Source organism: Puntigrus tetrazona, chromosome 16 (assembly GCF_018831695.1).
Source record: "Puntigrus tetrazona isolate hp1 chromosome 16, ASM1883169v1, whole genome shotgun sequence".
In the NCBI taxonomy this organism is placed as follows: Eukaryota; Metazoa; Chordata; class Actinopteri; order Cypriniformes; family Cyprinidae; genus Puntigrus; species Puntigrus tetrazona.
Genome location: NC_056714.1, coordinates 13794095 through 13811228, shown reverse-complemented (window position 1 = coordinate 13811228; position 17134 = coordinate 13794095). Strand labels below are relative to the sequence as shown.

Here is a 17134-nt window from a genome sequence, read left to right as displayed (position 1 = left end):
GTGCATTATAGATGTGAGGGTCCACTTCACCAGAGGAATGACCTCTTGGGCTTGTTCCAGTGGAATTTCTATTTGACTTATATTATTTAATATTATAGTTCTCCTCGTTTGGCTTCAGTATGAGTATATAAAAGTTTTCCTATGAGTGTGTTATGAATGCTCATTCCCCTATCTCGGGGAACCAATGTTATGTTAGTTACTGCAAGTTACTACAAGTGTGAGATTTTTTGACTACCTCTAATACAGGGGTCACCAGACTCAGTCCTGGGGCCAGCTTCCTGCATAGTTTAGCTCCAACTTGCCTCAACAAACCTGCCTGGAAGTTTTGATATTTTTAGCAAGACCTTGATTAGCTGGTTCAGGTGTGTTTAATTAGGGTTGGAGCTAAACTTTGCAGGACACTGGCACTCCAAGAAAAAAGTTTTGGTCTGCTGTAAAATATATCACCTAACTTATTATACTGTGCAAGGATGGAAGTGTGGTGGGATCATGTTGTCAGAAAACAGGCCGGACTATTGCAACACCCTTCTGGCTGGACTTCTATTATTGTGAATCAAACAAATGATCCCTGTACACAACGTCACGCCTGGTCTTTAATGATCTCAAGAGAGCTCATATCACACATTGCCTCTAACAAATTGCTTGTTGCATTCCTAATTTGTAAATGACTAAGGTAAAAACATCTGCTAAATGTGATACATGACCTAATAAAATTACTTCCAATAATCCTGAAAATAGGTTAAGATGAATATGTGTCCCCTAAAAACAAGTGATCTGCCATGCTGTCTTGGTGATCGTTACGGTGTAAATCTGTGTCTTGTGTCTTCTTCTCACATATTTCAATGTTTTTATTTTGTTGGTTAAATTTTTGCTCATCACTGAACTGTAAGATATTAGAATACACGTTGTGCTACGTTTTGTAGATGCTTATTTTGATGCATATCTGAAATAAGCAGTAAGGCTGTTTCTATAAATGAAAACAATTTGGCAGCATATTTTTCTCTAAGCATCAGCAATGAAGACTGTTTTATTAACTGTGGAGAAAAATCTATTCATACTGTATACATCTGTGTGTTTATCTATACTAGAAACATAATTATTCAAGATGAGACAGCAGATATTCTTATTCTTATTGAGGGGTTAAATGACATTTTTGAGTGAGAATGACCATACAGTTTTGTATTATAATTTTTTATTTTTATTTTACATTATTAATAATTTCATCTGCTGTTTTCCCAAATAAAGAAATACAAAACCAACAAATAAAAAAAAAACAATTTACAAATGCAAATGATCATTCAAAAGATAAGGAGGTAAGCAAGTAGGCAGGAGTGGATTAAAAATATCAGAACGATATAAAGACGTACATTTGGCAATTATAATAAAAAAGTACAGACATAATGACTGCGCCTAGATTACAATAGCCACTGAGTTTCATCCTATTAACAAATTTATCCTCCAAACAAATAATATCCTGTTATATACACCAGAAGAGATAAAGCAGAGTTGCATATAACAGCTTGGGATCAAGCATGTTCATGTATATAAAGTGGCTATGAGAGTATTTGACACTATTGTAAAAAAAAAAAAAAAAAAAACAATTCCAGCATCATCTGCACAATTAACATTTCAGGCACAGGAGGATTGGTTCAGGCAACTGTACAGTAATATGGTTATAAAATGTTTTAAATGTGAGCATCCTCACGTCTTGTAGAATCCCTTTTGATTCTGCTGGGGACTGAGACAGAGACAGGAATCTTCATATATTCAGTAACAACAAAATGTATTTGGACACTTAAAGGCAGTTGTAAATGTATTTACATTGCATTGGTTAACAAAATGTGGTATTTGCACAAAATATCAGTTGAGTATCGATGACATCCACATTTAAGTGTCTAAACAAATCATAGGGTGACTGTATGTGTTATTCTGAAAGCAGTATGACAACCAACAAACTCACTTTTTGCAGCAGCAGAATTTGGTTTTGCGTCGTCTGTACATCATCGCCTGTTCAGAGAAATGAACGAAAATCTATAAGGCATTTGATTTTCACCTTTCAGACGCTTCACAAATGACCCCCTGGTGTATAAATCAGATAAAACCACTCTGAGTATAAAAAGTAAAAATTAACCTGTCTGTGTCTGCGAATAAATATAATGATGATCACTAGGAGCAAGATGAAGCCCAGGATTCCACCGGTGATGGCAACACAAAGCCAGATGTCCACTGGAGCTTTCTCTGTAAAACATTTTATTGACAGGAGAAGTTTAACCCGCTTTTTATTTCACACGTATCCCCTTTCCCTTCCCCTTTCTTTCACTTCTCTTACCAATCTTTAACACAAGCACAGCGGATGTCAGCTTAGTCCCGTTTTTCCAGAGTTTACATGTCCATTTCCCTCTGTCCTTCAGTTTCACTTCAGGGATGTACAGAGAAGATGGATGAGGAGGCTTGAGACCGGAAAGAAAGGAGCAAGACGAGCAGTTCCATTTCACCTCGAGGTCAGAGCTGTGTTGATGTCCTAATGTGCATGTCAGATTCACGCCTTGGCCTTCATATACTAGAGATCCTTTAGAAGAGGAAACTAACAGAAGGAGAAATTTAGAGAGTTTAGATTAAATAAGGTAAGAGATGTTGGCATTGTAAGTGCAGATGTTTCAGGCCACAGTTAATGCACAGTAATCCTTTATTCCAGTTTTGAGGAATCAACTGCAATTTAAAGGAACACTTCAAGTTTTACTTTGAATAGCCTTATAAAATCTTGATTGGGGACCTCCATTTGTCACGACAAATAAAACTAAATCGAAACAGATTGCAGTAAGTGCAACAAGTACAACATTTTGCTATAAAGAAAGATAGCTAAAATGTCACCCCCTCAAATGTGTTTTTATCTGACATTTGAATAAACCAGTTCACTAAAATGAATCAGTCTTTCCAACAGCTTTCTAACTGCTTTCACATGCTATCTGGAATTTTCTGAAGTTTTAATTACAATTTCATTACATTTAGGTTTGTTTTTCTGAATAAAATAGAATAATGGGTGACATTAGTTAATTCTAGCCCATTTATTGGTAAATCCTTTTAAAGCCGAAAGCAAAGAAAATGTTTAGTCAATATAGTATATTTTGAATAAAATATAGTATCCCATTCATTGGTAATGATAACATTCATGCTATATAAATCCAGTTTTTTCCACTGTAAAATACTTTACTTTACTTAGTTATAGTTAGTGAGCTGTACTTAGCTGTTATACTTACTAGGTTTTATCAAGTAACCAAAACATTTAAGGTAAATAAATAGCCACAAAGGAACCAATAAACATTAATGAAACAGTAAGAGGCAGCAGTGCACTAATATGTTGCTAATGCACAACATAACATAACAGAAGAAGAAGAAAAATAAAAATTCCTTTCACCAGTTGAATTAATCCAGTTATTTGATGTCAAAGAAAGAAAAATAATAAATAGGTTGCTTTTAGAAGGTGACCTGTTTTAATTGAGTTATGGTATAGTTATATATTTATTTTATATTAGAGTATTTTTTGGGTGTTTATTAATTCTCTTTTACACTTTTAATGTTTTTCATAAACCACTTGAGGAGCTTTTATTTTGGATATATGGTTTATGCTCAAGTCACATACCAACTTCATAATTCAGCACGCAAATTACAACAATTAAATTTCATTTATTTTTATTAATTGCATAATCATTTTATTTTCTCTCTTTGTTGTGCTACTACTGACACAAATCAGCAAATAAAAACAACTACAACTTTAAAACAAAACAACTGCACAATTTATTCTGCCGCAATGAACTCTGGGAGTCATGAGTAAATTCATCCTAAAATAGTCGTTAAATGACTGTTATATATTAAAGTAATGATTACTTCAAATTTTCGAGTAAATATTACTTCATATTTTTAGGGAAACCAGTTTACTCAAGTTTTTTAAGTAAGTTCAATTTAACCGGGTTTAGAGGGCTAGCGATTTTGAAATTGTGGTCAAAGATTTTTCACTGTGTACAATACATATCATTTGCATTGCATAGTTATTTATACAGTAAAAATAAATATAGGCTACTGAGTAAATTTGGTGAACCTGTAGGTGTCAGGGTAGGGTGTACGTGTTGGGGTGAGGTTGGTGAAAAAGCAGTCCTTTTCAAAATCTGCTTATGGTCCCCAAAATGCTAGGGGCCATACCTGGCGCTAGCTGAATATGACTTGCATTACTAAAAACCTTGCAAAAATTACATTATTACCTAATAGTCACACTACTGAAAGTTCATTAATTACCAGACCCCAAAGACTTGTCGTTTCACTTACGCTTCAGAACCTCCACCTTGACTTTTCTGCTGAGGGTCTTGCTGTTGAACTTCAGACTGCACGTGTAATCCCCCTTGATCTTCTCTGATACGTGCAAATCACGAATTGATAAATCATGGTCCTTCAGTTCTCTTTCCTTTACAGTAGGCCCACGACCTGTGCGGTCTGCAATGTCCCATCTGACCACCGTTCCAACACTGAGGCTGAGGAGAGACCGTGTTGACTTCGGTTCGCTGAGAGGAGTGAAGCTCCAGCTACCGCCAGTGAGGCCAGTTTTATTCAAGACTGACCAGGGAATGTAAGAATACAAGGAACAAGGAATGTTGACTGTAGAGGAGGGTGATAGGGAAGAGGTATAAATCGTATCTGGAGAAGGGAAGAGGTCTGGAGGAAAAGGGATGAAAATGAGAAAATGATTACTATTATTTATTATTTATTTCATTATTCCAAAAAATAATTTTTCTAGCAGAGATATCTAAACTGAATAAAATAATATATATTTATATTTAATAAAAAAAAACACATATAAAGAATGAGATTAAAACAAAACTTTTATCTGTGCTTATTAATCCACAAATGTTTTTCTTTATCATTGTGTATGTTTCTTATGTAATGTAGACTTATATTTATATTATATTTTTACAGTGAAAGAGAGAGACAGAGACACAGTAGCCTCACCTATTACAGAAACATTGGTTGTTGCTTCAGTTGTTCTCCTATCACCATACTCCAACTTGCATGTCCAAACACCGCTATGACACGTAGACACATCGCTGATGGTAACTGATTTTGAGTCATATCGTTTATAATCACATGAATTTTCAGGCGTAATCCATGTTACTTTGGGTTTAAGTGGACTAGATACCACATTACATTGCAGAGAAAAAATGCCACCAACCATCACAGGTTGCAAATTGGGTATAGTGACTGAAACAGAAGGAAAAAAAGCGATCTTGTTATGTAATGTGAACATATACAGCCTACACATCAAATTATAGACAGTGTCAAAAGTTTATAACCGGAGTATCCAGTACATCTCTGTTCATATTGGCAAACATGCAACACGGAGTTGAGGTCCATATGATTGTCGTGGTCATATACACGTTTAACTCATTGTCTTCATTTGTGTAATATGGAGATACATGATTGTATTCGAAATAAATAGATCAATTCATTGCGCATTTTCCCCCTTTTTTCAGTCGAATTATGAAGGGTGAGGGTTTTTTTCTGCGTTCGCATCCTGAATGGAGCTCGACAGCAGATGCGGCGTCATTTCCTCATTTTAAAAGAAAAAAATATTTCATCATTTATTCAAACTAGTCTAATTTCCTTATGTGGAATACAAAATATATTTTGAAATATTGTGTGTTAAAGTCAACGGGGTCAAATGCTGAACAGTTCAAAACATTTTTTAAAATATCTTCCTTTGAGCCCCGCAGAAAAAAAGAGGGTGACAGAATTATACCTTTAAGATGAGACTAAATCATTTGCGCCTTTTTCTGCTGTTTTTCACACACTCTTTCTTACCATGGTACAGTTTGTAGGTCTTTTTTACATTTTTCATTAACACATGTTGTTCACAGCTCCAGGTTTTAAAATCAGAATCTTGTACTGGTGAGATTTTTAGAGAAAAATCCGACGTCAGATCAGCGTGTGTCTTTATTTCTTTCGCTGCGAAAGACAAACATACATGTGCGGTTATATCAAACATTATAGCCTGGTTTTTACTGTACAGTGAAAAGCATGCGTCTCACCCTTTTGGATCCCACTCTGAGGATTTCTGCTGATAGTTTCTTCATTTTCACGGTTCCAGTTCACATAAAGATTATCTTCAGTTCCTTCTATCTTGTAACGCGGTAGGATAACAGTCCCTCCTACCTGCGCGTAAATTACTTCTGGGTTTTCTAATAATCAGAAGTAAATGTTGGACAAAAAAATCTTAGACTGCATTTAACACTCATTGCCATATAACAACTATAGATATCTGCAGTTTACCTTGTGCTCTGAGAAACCGAACAAACAGTGACATTAGAATCCAACGCAACAACATTTTGTCGGAGAAGAGCCGGAGAGGATGAAGGGTGATCTGTAAGACATAGACATGGAGAAATCACAAAGAGCATGAACATACAGAGGAAGGAAGGGGCTTGTGGTGGGCTCAGATTTTGCTTGAGAGAAACAGTGGAGGATAGCGAGGGGGAGACAGAAGCTTTGTGGTGGGCTTTGGGTTACAGACATAAAGGAAGACGAGTGTCAGTGAAGAAACATGAAAGTGGAAGAGCTAGAAAGACGGTGAGAAAAAGAGGGCGAGAGGTATGTCTGTGGTGGGCTGAGATTGTACAGGGAGGAGATTCTTATCCCTCTCGTTTTCACCTCTTCACCTCCTCCTCAATATCACCCCCTCTCTTCCTCCCTTGTTCCACGAAAGGCGGATCTTCTCCACGCTTCACACAAAAAAAAAAACACCACATGGCGCTGCTGGTGGTGTCGCTGTGCTTGGAGTGCGGTGTGTGTCATGCCTGTTATATCTGATCTTGCCTTTTTTCTCTTTTTGTGCATGTGATTTGTTCTCTTTTTACTCGTTTTGAAGAGATTGAAGAGACAGAAGCCAGAAAAATGCAGTCCTAATTTATTTGTTGCAATGCTTTATACTGTAGGCCTACTGTATATACGCAGTATTTTTATTTTTTTATTATTTAAACATTTTTAATGTTATTTCACAGTATTCTTCAAGAAGAAGATTCCTAAACTAGTAATGCTAAGTCCTTGGTTTAATTTCCAAGGAATGAATGAAATGTTTAAATAAATACTTCAATGCAGCGCAAGTCGCTTTGGATAAATCGTCTGACAAAAGCGTAAATAAATGTAAATGATGACTATTTTAAGATGCTAATGCGCAAACATAAATGCACATTTAAGAAAATCATCAAAATAATAATAATCATGGCAATATTGTTCCACTTATAACTTTAAATTTTAGTAATTTCTTTTTTTTAAATGTCTGCAACTGAGAACCCCCAAGCAAAAAATAGCTCAAGATTCATAGGACGAAAAAGTTCATTTATATATAAAATAAAACAAGATATATGTTATTGATACATGAAGTAGCGCGTTCTTTTGCAATTAACATGTTTAATAAGCATAACTTCTGCAGCATAATAAAGAGCAATGTAGCACTCAAAAGTGCACTGCAAAGACTAGTTTGTGACTTTCTTTTAATGCCAGGTATATTATTTTTTATTACAAGTACTAAAAATCCAATAACATTTACTCCGCAATAATGCACAATATAGGAAACGCTTTCTCTTGCTGAGTGGGGTACTAAATATTGACACGGGCCTATAGTGGTTCATGCTATTTATGCGTCTATGATTTGTCTGAATTAAAAAAAGTGCCATTTGTCTGTTGTCAACGGCTAAATTAAATCAGCATCACTCAATGATCAGCGCTTGCCCCCCGAGAATGTAAGGCGCTTTAAATAAAATGAACTGTAATACATTTATGAGACCTACATTTTTAAATTTTGGTCATGTTTTATTGCTCTGATTTGGAATAAACATTTGCCTCGATTTGCTGCCACTTATTACAATAAGGTCCGATTAATTGTAATATTAAGTTTTGTGTATCCAGTGGGGCGCAGAAATGTGCGAGAAACGAGGGAAAAGTTTGTGAAAACTGAGAAACAACAAACAGGGCGAGAAGAAGCACAAAGAAGAGACACGATAGATGTAGAGATAAAGACAGCCAGAGACTGCACCTGAACAAGTAACCCAGAAAGACAGATGATCAGGGCTGTGGTCAGGATGGAGGTTAAACAGCAAACAGACTCACAGAGATGGAGCAGGAGGAAGGGGGACTTTAGTAACTAGTCAATTTATAAATGGATGGCAAAACAAAAGTATAAGGCTTGATGAATTAAGCATAGCCACTTTCATTCATGCTCTTTTTTTTGGATATTAATATAAATTATTCTGACGGAATGCCAAGCTATTTTATAGCTCGGTTTAGTTAAAAACATATAAACTATATAAAGCAAACATTTAATCTAATATCGCATATGTGATTAATTGTCTGTGTTATAACTGAGCCGAAGACAGTCCCTACGTACATTTTTTGATAATCTCAGCATCGCATGCACTAGGAGAATATACTTCGGTGTTACATCCCGTATATTTGATGTCTAGTGTTACATTGTGTACTGGAAGGTTTACATGTTTCTGTTTTAAACTTTGACATGAATCAAGTTTCGTACATGCCGCCAGATTAATTAAACCAAACATATGTAGATGCAAATTTGACTAACATGTCCATTAATTTCTACTGTATTCCATTCACAGTAAATAATGCAGATTCATTTTGCTTTTTAAAGGTTTTAAAAGATCAACATTAAAAAGGATTTTATTACCTATTCTGTTCTCGAAAAGACATTAACAGATTAAATTAAATATTTCATCATAAAAAAATGTAAGTTGTCATGTGTAGATAACAGGGTTTATCTGAAAGTACATTTATGTGTAAATACTCACCTTATGAGCAAAACTCTTTATCGTTCCTCTTCAGTCGTGCAGCCGATGTGTTCACTTACAGGCCAAAATATTTCTATTTAACCTTCGCTGGCGCCTCCCCTTCGTCTGATTGGCCTGAGAGGTAAAAGAAGAAGTCCGGTTATCGTCATGAGGCTGTTGAATTAACATTTCTAATAATAAAAAAAAAAGTTTAACATTCTTTCCTCTGAATATCTTGAGTTGTCAAGCAAGTTGTCAAATGTGTATGATAATTACTTTTTAACCGTGATATTTCTACCTCCAAAACATAAATATAATATACTATAAAATTTTGTGATAAATTTATAATAATAGATAATAGAAATTTATAGTCGGCTCCATGTGGGAGAAGTCACAGTGTCTTTTAAAATCATGAAATTAAATCAGTTTTTGAAAGTTTCCAATTATACATTGAATTATACATCGCTGTGCTATTTTTCGGAGTAGGCTTTTCTGGTCTGCGTAACGGATGTGTTTGATTATCATGTAAAGAATAATGTCCTTTGATTTTATTTATTTTGACCTTTTTTATTTTTTGAACTGTTCGTTGTTATGTAGTTTTATCGTAGTTTTATTGTAGTTTTTGTCTGTTTTTGTTTAGCTTCGTTTAGTTAAGTTTTATTGTACAATTGACTTTATCTTGTCTATATACTTTGTTTTTTAAATGCCAGCGTCCTATTAATACCCATGAGCTTACAGAGCAAATTGATCAATTCTAATAATAACCTAATCTACTCTAAAAAACACTTTTTATTATTTAATTAATTTTATTAGTGCTGACCCTCCGAGCCCAGCAGCATAAATATTTCTTTAAATTCCTCAGTTTTTTTTTTTATTTAAATTTTTTTTGTTTTGTTTTGTTTTTTTCTTCCACTGTCCATAAATGTATGCTTTCTTTTAATCTGTTAGTTGTTTAAAAAAATCCCAAGAGATCCTTTATTCTAATTTCAACCTTCATCTGAATCCCCGACTGCGTGTACATCTTGAGCAAATATTGGTGGAATGTTATAGAATGTATAACGACTGCACTATGAAGAGATAATTCAGTGCAAGAGCTTGAATTATTGTAATGTTTACAAGCAATCGCAGTGTTGCTAAATAAGCATAAAACACGGCATCCAGACTTCAAAATGAATAACTGTATACATCCACAGATACATTTGATTTGATAGAGAGATCAATACTATTCAAAAACACTCAGTAGTGTAAATTACAACAAAGATTTTCTATTTTATTTTCTCAGCGCTTAAAAATGTGTGAAAAACAAAAACAATGCATGATTGCATTAATGCATGATTATGTAATAAGGAATTATCACGCAAACGATGATGAAATGTATAAATATACATCATAGATCTAATTAGAGATCATTATTCCTTTTTAACGGTAATGTCATATAAACTGTTGAATATGTTTTTCATAGGCCTATTATTAAAATGCTGCAATTTATCACTGCTTATCTTCCTCTAAAACTGGACAAATTCGACATGCTGACTGTTTCTCTGTAATGTATCACTTCTGCTATAAGATGAGCAGAGGAACACAAGCTGGAATTAAAGCTTATGTAATACATTTTACCATCCAAGTGGTTAGTAAAAGAGAACAATGTGTTTCGTTTTTTTTTTACTTGAAACCAATAAAAGTCAAGTCAGCATCTTTCTCCACTACACGTCTCTTATCTTACCATTTGAAACTCACCGAATGAAATGCCGCACAAGTACAAATTCACTGTATTGTGAGTCTTAATCATTTTTGATACATTTGCGTTACAGAGGATTCAAAAGCGATTCGTAAGTCTGCACGCACACCTAAACAAGCTACACTTCACAAGATACTTCAGTCATTCTTTACGGCACATTATGTTTGGCAAAGAGCACCATTCTCAACTAGAACCAGCCCTGGCGTGCTTTATCTTTGTTTTTTTGTTGTTGTTGTTTCGGCCAAATTCTTTGAAACATCTCTAAGCACCGGCTCACTGATTTAAGTCTGTTTTTGTTTAAGACCAGAAACAAAAAAGATTTCTGCAGCGGCTTTAGTATTTAAAACTGATTAAAGCATCCTGCTGTAGAAAAATAAGCACGGTAAAGAAAAGCTCGAGAAAGCGGCAGGTACTGTAGAGCATATTTGAGCGCTGTAGGACAGGAGTGGTTTGTTAAGGGGAACCACATGAAGGATGAAACAAACACGTCGCCTGCCTCACATCTGTGTCTGAGGTTTCACCCCTCTGTCATTCTCTCTCTTCCTGCCGTGCTCTGTTCGTCTTCTTCAAAAAATACGGTACTTTAAGCTTTACCGTTCTTCATGTCCGCCGTTCGCATCTAACTGGCTAAAAGCATTTATCATTTTTCTCTCTAGTGTCGAAAGGAAAGACCCATTTTAGAGGGATCCCTCATTAGTCACATAGACTGAAAAGGCGTTGAGACTAACATAATCATTACCGAAAGAGAGAAAGAAAGCAAGCAGGAAAAGTGGGCGATTTATTTCAATATGTCCCATACAGGTTTTCATTACGTGTTTCCCCTTTAGCGAGTCATTTCAGTGTGCACTCGACTGAAGAACCAAAGACTGATATTGTCTCCGTCTCCCACGCATCTTGCCCTTGTAGCTTGTCTCAAGGTATTTTTGGGGCGAACCATCTGCATTCTTCTTCTTTGTTGCCATTTTATGTACAGCCTTTGTGCGGTCTGCTGAAATTAGTGAGAATTTTATGCATATATTGTAAAAGATTATGCTATTATTAGGCTATGTTTACGTGACTAAGAGGGGATCCCTCAAGCAAAAAAAAAAAAAAAAAACGTCGAGTGATTCACACACATCTGCTTAGACTGTGGGCCGTAGGAAATGTTGAAGACGTCTCAGATGTTGCCGAGCTCTGAAGAGGACTAAGATGGACGCCGTTGCTTTTGGTTTTCTACAGTAAGAGTTTCACGTGGTAGACCAACTGTTTTGGAAAAGTGAATGGAAATTACATAGAAAGACGAATTGCAATTGTCTCTTTCGTTCTTGAGTTTTCGGTTACAAACCTCCTCCATTTAATGAAGTCCTGTAGGTTTGAAATGCAAGCTTGGCAAAATGTCAGTGGAAAGAGATGTTGAGAGACCGCGAGATTACTGACATTTGGTCTGATGCTTACCTAACTGTGTATTTTTAGATTAATGTATAGAAGATTAGATCATATTTTTGACGGCAGATTTCGAAACCTCGCTGTGCAGATTGATTTGGTTCCATTGCGTAATTTTTTTCACGTAATTTTCTTTCTAGCATGTTATGTCTATTTCTGCTGAAGTCTGCAAATTATTGCTATTATTATTGACGTATTTTCACAGAAATGGCCACACTCGTTTTCGGGAATCTGCCTTCTGCTGTGTCATTACCTATATTTAAGTGATCTCATTTCCATTCTCATGCAGAGCCTTTTCCGCTGAAATGCAGAGCATACGTTATAAATATGACTTTTTAAAAATGTATTTATTTCATTTTTCACAGTTCACATTTGGATGCGACGATGGCTGTTTAAAAACCACTAGACATCCTGAATGTGACAAACTGAAAGGACATTATGAAACATAACAAACACACTGACTTGTTGACTGCTTTACTAACGGTAGTCCCAGATCTATAAGGCACGTGCTCATTTCTTTCTAATGGACTGCATTTTCTTTTCCATAATAAAACTATGAGTCAGGTAGGAAAACCCTTTGATAAAATGTGTGGTATGTGTGTGGGACAAAGCTGAAGTGAGAGGATGAGAAATAGAGAAAAATGTCTGTATGACACACTGTGAAAGAGGGAATCCTGCTCTCATTATGAAAATCACTCCCTCCTTCATAACAGCAGCACACAAACACCAAAATCAAACACAGGTGCGCTCTATTTTCAGACTCGTTAAAGTCATGTGTCACGTACTGCACTGATGAAAATTAACGGTCACCCATTGGGATGTAACACTGTGTTTTCTTGACTATTAAAGCACATTTACACAGTATTTCTTAGTTTAATTCCACATTGTGTGAAACACGTGTTCTGTGCTTGACGATGCACTACATGTTGCTCTTCCTTTTCGCACTTGGCTTGCTTATTCTCTTGACTGCATGATTTCAAGACGCTTGTTGGCTTATATTTCATCATTTAAGGATGTTTGTTGCCAGACTGAATTCTCAGAAGATAAAAATATTATGTTGTGGCCCCGTCGTTATATTAGAGTACATAAAATTGTAAATCGATCATGACTTTTTTATTTTATTAATAAAAATTTCAGCTATAATGAAATAATGTAATAAGACGGTATTCATTTAAAGTTCTATTTCATACCCTTGTATATTTATCAGCATTGTTCCACATAGTTTGTCCGACTGATTCACACGGATACCTTCAGTGTTCAGTAGCAGTCACTGGAACTTTAATGTAGGAGTGCTGCTATAATAAAGATTATTGTACTTAGTATGAAATACTGCTTATGCATGTATGCATCTATGTATTTGGCTAATGGATTATTGGCATATAAAAGTTCAGTTATGTGCAAACATGCAGTGATGTCAGCTTATGAAAGGAGTTTGAAGGAGGTGTATACGCAGTACTCCATACTAGGTACAATAATCTTTAAAATAGCAGCACTCCTACATTTGAACAGAATATGTACTTCTGTTTCTGCGCAAAAAGATAATCTTAAAGGTAATGCATGATACTGAGCATAATGTTATGTTATCAGACAGATAGGTAGAAATACAAATCGTTGCCTGACAATCTGAAGCGGTACATGCCTCGTGCATAATGCATTACCCATTGTAAGGAATTTGGTGTAAGCAAGATATTATATTTTGATGATTTTGCTTATTAATCATATTGATCCAGAATTTTTGTTCATCTCAGTGTATGTCTAGAAGCACTTTGTGTCTGTCTTACAAGTGTTTTTATACACCGTGGCACAACTACAAGCCGCTGAATTAGACGCAAACGACTGGAGATAAAATCCATCGCTACATCTGTTGTTTTACACTTTCATCATTTATACTGCTTCATCTAAAATAACTAAAAACATAAGATGAGATAACACTTTAAGTACATGCTATAGTAAATACTGCATAAATACGTAATGCCAAACCGTGCTAAACCAACCCCAACCCTATATATAAGTATATATCGTACTTGCTTGTGTTATTATATTGTAATAATGTCACCTTAATATAAAGTGAATGTAACCCAAAAGTAATTATTAAAAACATATGTCAATGAATTTCCCTGTGCGGCCAAAAGTGCTCTTGGTGGGCTGAATTTTGGGAATATGTTTTGATGACTTAGACTTCTGTAAAGTTTTTCATGCTGGAATGGTAATGGTAATAATATTTCCAGAATAAATGATCGTGCATGGAAGATAACCATATTCAGACATTCTGAGTACAATACGCTGACAAATAGATTGCCTACATGATATCTTTGACGTGCTTGAATGTTTTATTCAATTTAGGGATGCAATGCGTTACAATGTTGGACTCCTGAAAAAAAACAACACTTAAATTAATACGGTTGAGAAGGATCTCTTCCATGTTTTGTTTCTGATTTTCCTCAAAGGGAACAAAACTGGATCTTCAACAAAAGACGGCAATGTCTGACAGCGGCGCATAGTAGATCAAGCATCCGTTTGTATTTATATCGTAACGTATTTTTCATAATGTGCTTGGACAGCTAAGCTGAACATATGAAAATCACTGCATTAGAAAAATATTAGATTAAACTGCATTGTTGATTTTTCAACAGCACATGCATATAGTTATTCTGAATGCTGTTATAATAAATTCGCATTTCGAATGAAGAAGTATTTGGATGCTTTTAGGTCGTCGGAGGAGTTAATGTGATAAGATACACCTGTGGTTTCATCTGCTAAGACACCTGTGTAACACTAAGGGGAAATTACTTCATGTAGGAAATAGAATTTTAAAGCCAGGGTATACATTTGGCAGCCTGTCATCCAAATCAACTATAGTTTCACGAATGCCCTGGGAATCAAACCTATGACCTTGCCGTTGCTAATACTGTGTTTTAGCTATCGGAATCAGAAAACACATGCCGGAAAAGATATTCTCAGATGCCACTTTTATATTTTGATGTTATTTTTGATAATATATCACATTGCAGTCGCATTAAAGTCTGACTTTTGCGGGCAATGTATAGAAAAAGGATTTGATGAAATGCAAATAATGTTGATGGAGTAGACTAGGTAAAACTATTAAAAGAGGATGTTGTCAAATAAATCATTGCTGTAATGCGCAAAAGTTGTCCTTAGTTTTTGTTTCCAGCACAGACAGTATCAAACTAAAAAAAGAGAAAGATCGGCTTTCCGGACCTGCACATTTTTGAACCAATATAGTCAATATGTGATATATACATATTATCTTCAACATAACTATACTTTGAAAATATAAATGTAAAACTTGTGTGAATGATAAGAAAATGCTTGTAAGCGCCCTTTTTTTACTTTTTTTGTAATGGTTGTTTACCTCATATGATTTGAATTAAATTTTGCAAATACTAAATTTAAAAGGTAAATACGAAAGTGTCCTATTTAACCGATTCAGTGCAATTGTTCTAAAAAAAAAAAGCTGGGTTAAATAACCAGCGCTGGTTAAAATATGGACAAATCTAGTTATTGGGTTGTTTTGACCCAGCAGTAGTAACTCAACCACTGGTTCAAAACCACCCAATAACTGGGTTTGACCATATTTTACCCTGCATTTCTACACAGAACGTGTTTTACGAGTGTAAACATTTAACGCATCACAAAACTGACAACCTAAAACACAAGCTTATCGGTTTCACAAAACACTATAACTGAAAAATAAAGCCTTTGTCTTAATCTTTTTTCAGTTTACAAAAGTCTACCTTGTCAATATCAAATCCTTTTGAAAATTCAATTAACGGTCCATAGTGAGGCCTTGGCCTACAAAACAGATTTAAGACTTAAACACAATACAAAAACATCTCGTATCTGTTAATGTTCTGCATTATGAATACAATTTCAAATCTTTCATATATACAGCAATAAGAGTAATAAAACGAAATCTACAAACACTTACTGCCAAGCAAAAATACATTAGCTACTCTGACACAATTTTTCACTTAAATATCTGAAAAACAACCCCAAATATTTATATGTAAATAATGCATCTCTCTTTTTAAATGGTTATTCGTGTTATCATTAGCAATGAAACTTTTGATCACTCAGTGCCATGAATAGGCTGAAACAAACAGCACATCAGAAACGACAGTTCGGCATCTAAAACACGCGCAAAACTTCACGCTACAATAGCATCTTCAAAATGTATATTGGACCGTATGTTTGCATTCATCAAAACAAGCTGCTAGTTAACATTTTTAACTACCAAACACATCTCCACCGCTGTCGTTTTGTTCATAATATTTTAAAGCCCACTTTTTGTGTCAGACATTGAGCTGAAGGGTAAACGCTTTTGATGCTGTATGAGAAAACAAAGGCGTTCAGCCTGGACACTAACAAAAAGCAGTACGCTTTGTGTTTAGTAACAGAAGAATACTCACAGTAGTGATGAGATGAGTGTGTGTTCTCTTCAGGGTCTCAGAGCGATACTGACATTTTCTTCCAAACACACTCTGTCACACACACACACACACACACGACAGGAAACCGTAACGTGATTTGCGTAGCTCTACGCTCATGTGTCTGCGTTATCATATGCCTTTGTTTTTACTCTGACAGTTAAGTACTTTACTCCTATATCAGTGTCACGCATGATTTATCACACCAATGGATTTCCTAAAGCTCCTTTCTATTGCATTTTAATGTCTTTGCCTATCTAAATAGACAATCTTTGCTATAAACTCAAAATCGATGCAAAACAAACGGTATTAAAGGCTTAGCTCACCCAAAATAACACTTGTTTTGTGTGGAAAAAAATATAAAATAATGACTTTATTCAACAATTTCTTCTTTTCTTCATCATTCTCCGCTGATGCATGTATGTGCATTTGTCTGTTTTTTTTTAATTAATATTCAAAAGCCAAAAACAGTTTACAAACATTAATATAACATCAACATAAAAGCTAATAGACAATAACTGAATTCCTCGGTTTGTAAACAAGTTGCAGGGTAACCCATTTGGGAAGAAATTGTTGAAGAAATTGTTAAATAAAGTCATTATTTTTGTTTCTTTGTCCTACCTTTCTGGGTTGTTGAACATGTAAGTTTCATTTGCGTTTCTGTCTATGCAATGGGCATTACATGTTTGGAGCGCCAAGAG

At 35.1% G+C, this 17134-nt stretch overlaps 1 protein-coding gene across 1 annotated transcript; it reads right to left on the bottom strand.

The window, feature by feature from the left end:
• Nucleotides 1-1189: 1189 nt before the first annotated feature.
• Nucleotides 1190-16493, bottom strand: cd4-1 (CD4-1 molecule). The gene is made up of 11 exons (XM_043260075.1): nt 16416-16493; nt 8847-8960; nt 6316-6406; nt 6075-6224; nt 5848-5991; nt 4999-5247; nt 4321-4704; nt 2330-2584; nt 2132-2238; nt 1961-2007; nt 1190-1738 (listed from the first exon to the last, which is right to left on the bottom strand). Exons 3-11 carry the CDS (start codon nt 6368-6370, stop codon nt 1702-1704), a joined length of 1428 nt encoding a protein of 475 aa, XP_043116010.1. The 5' UTR covers nt 6371-6406; nt 8847-8960; nt 16416-16493; the 3' UTR covers nt 1190-1701.
• Between the last annotated feature and the right edge of the window lie 641 nt (nt 16494-17134).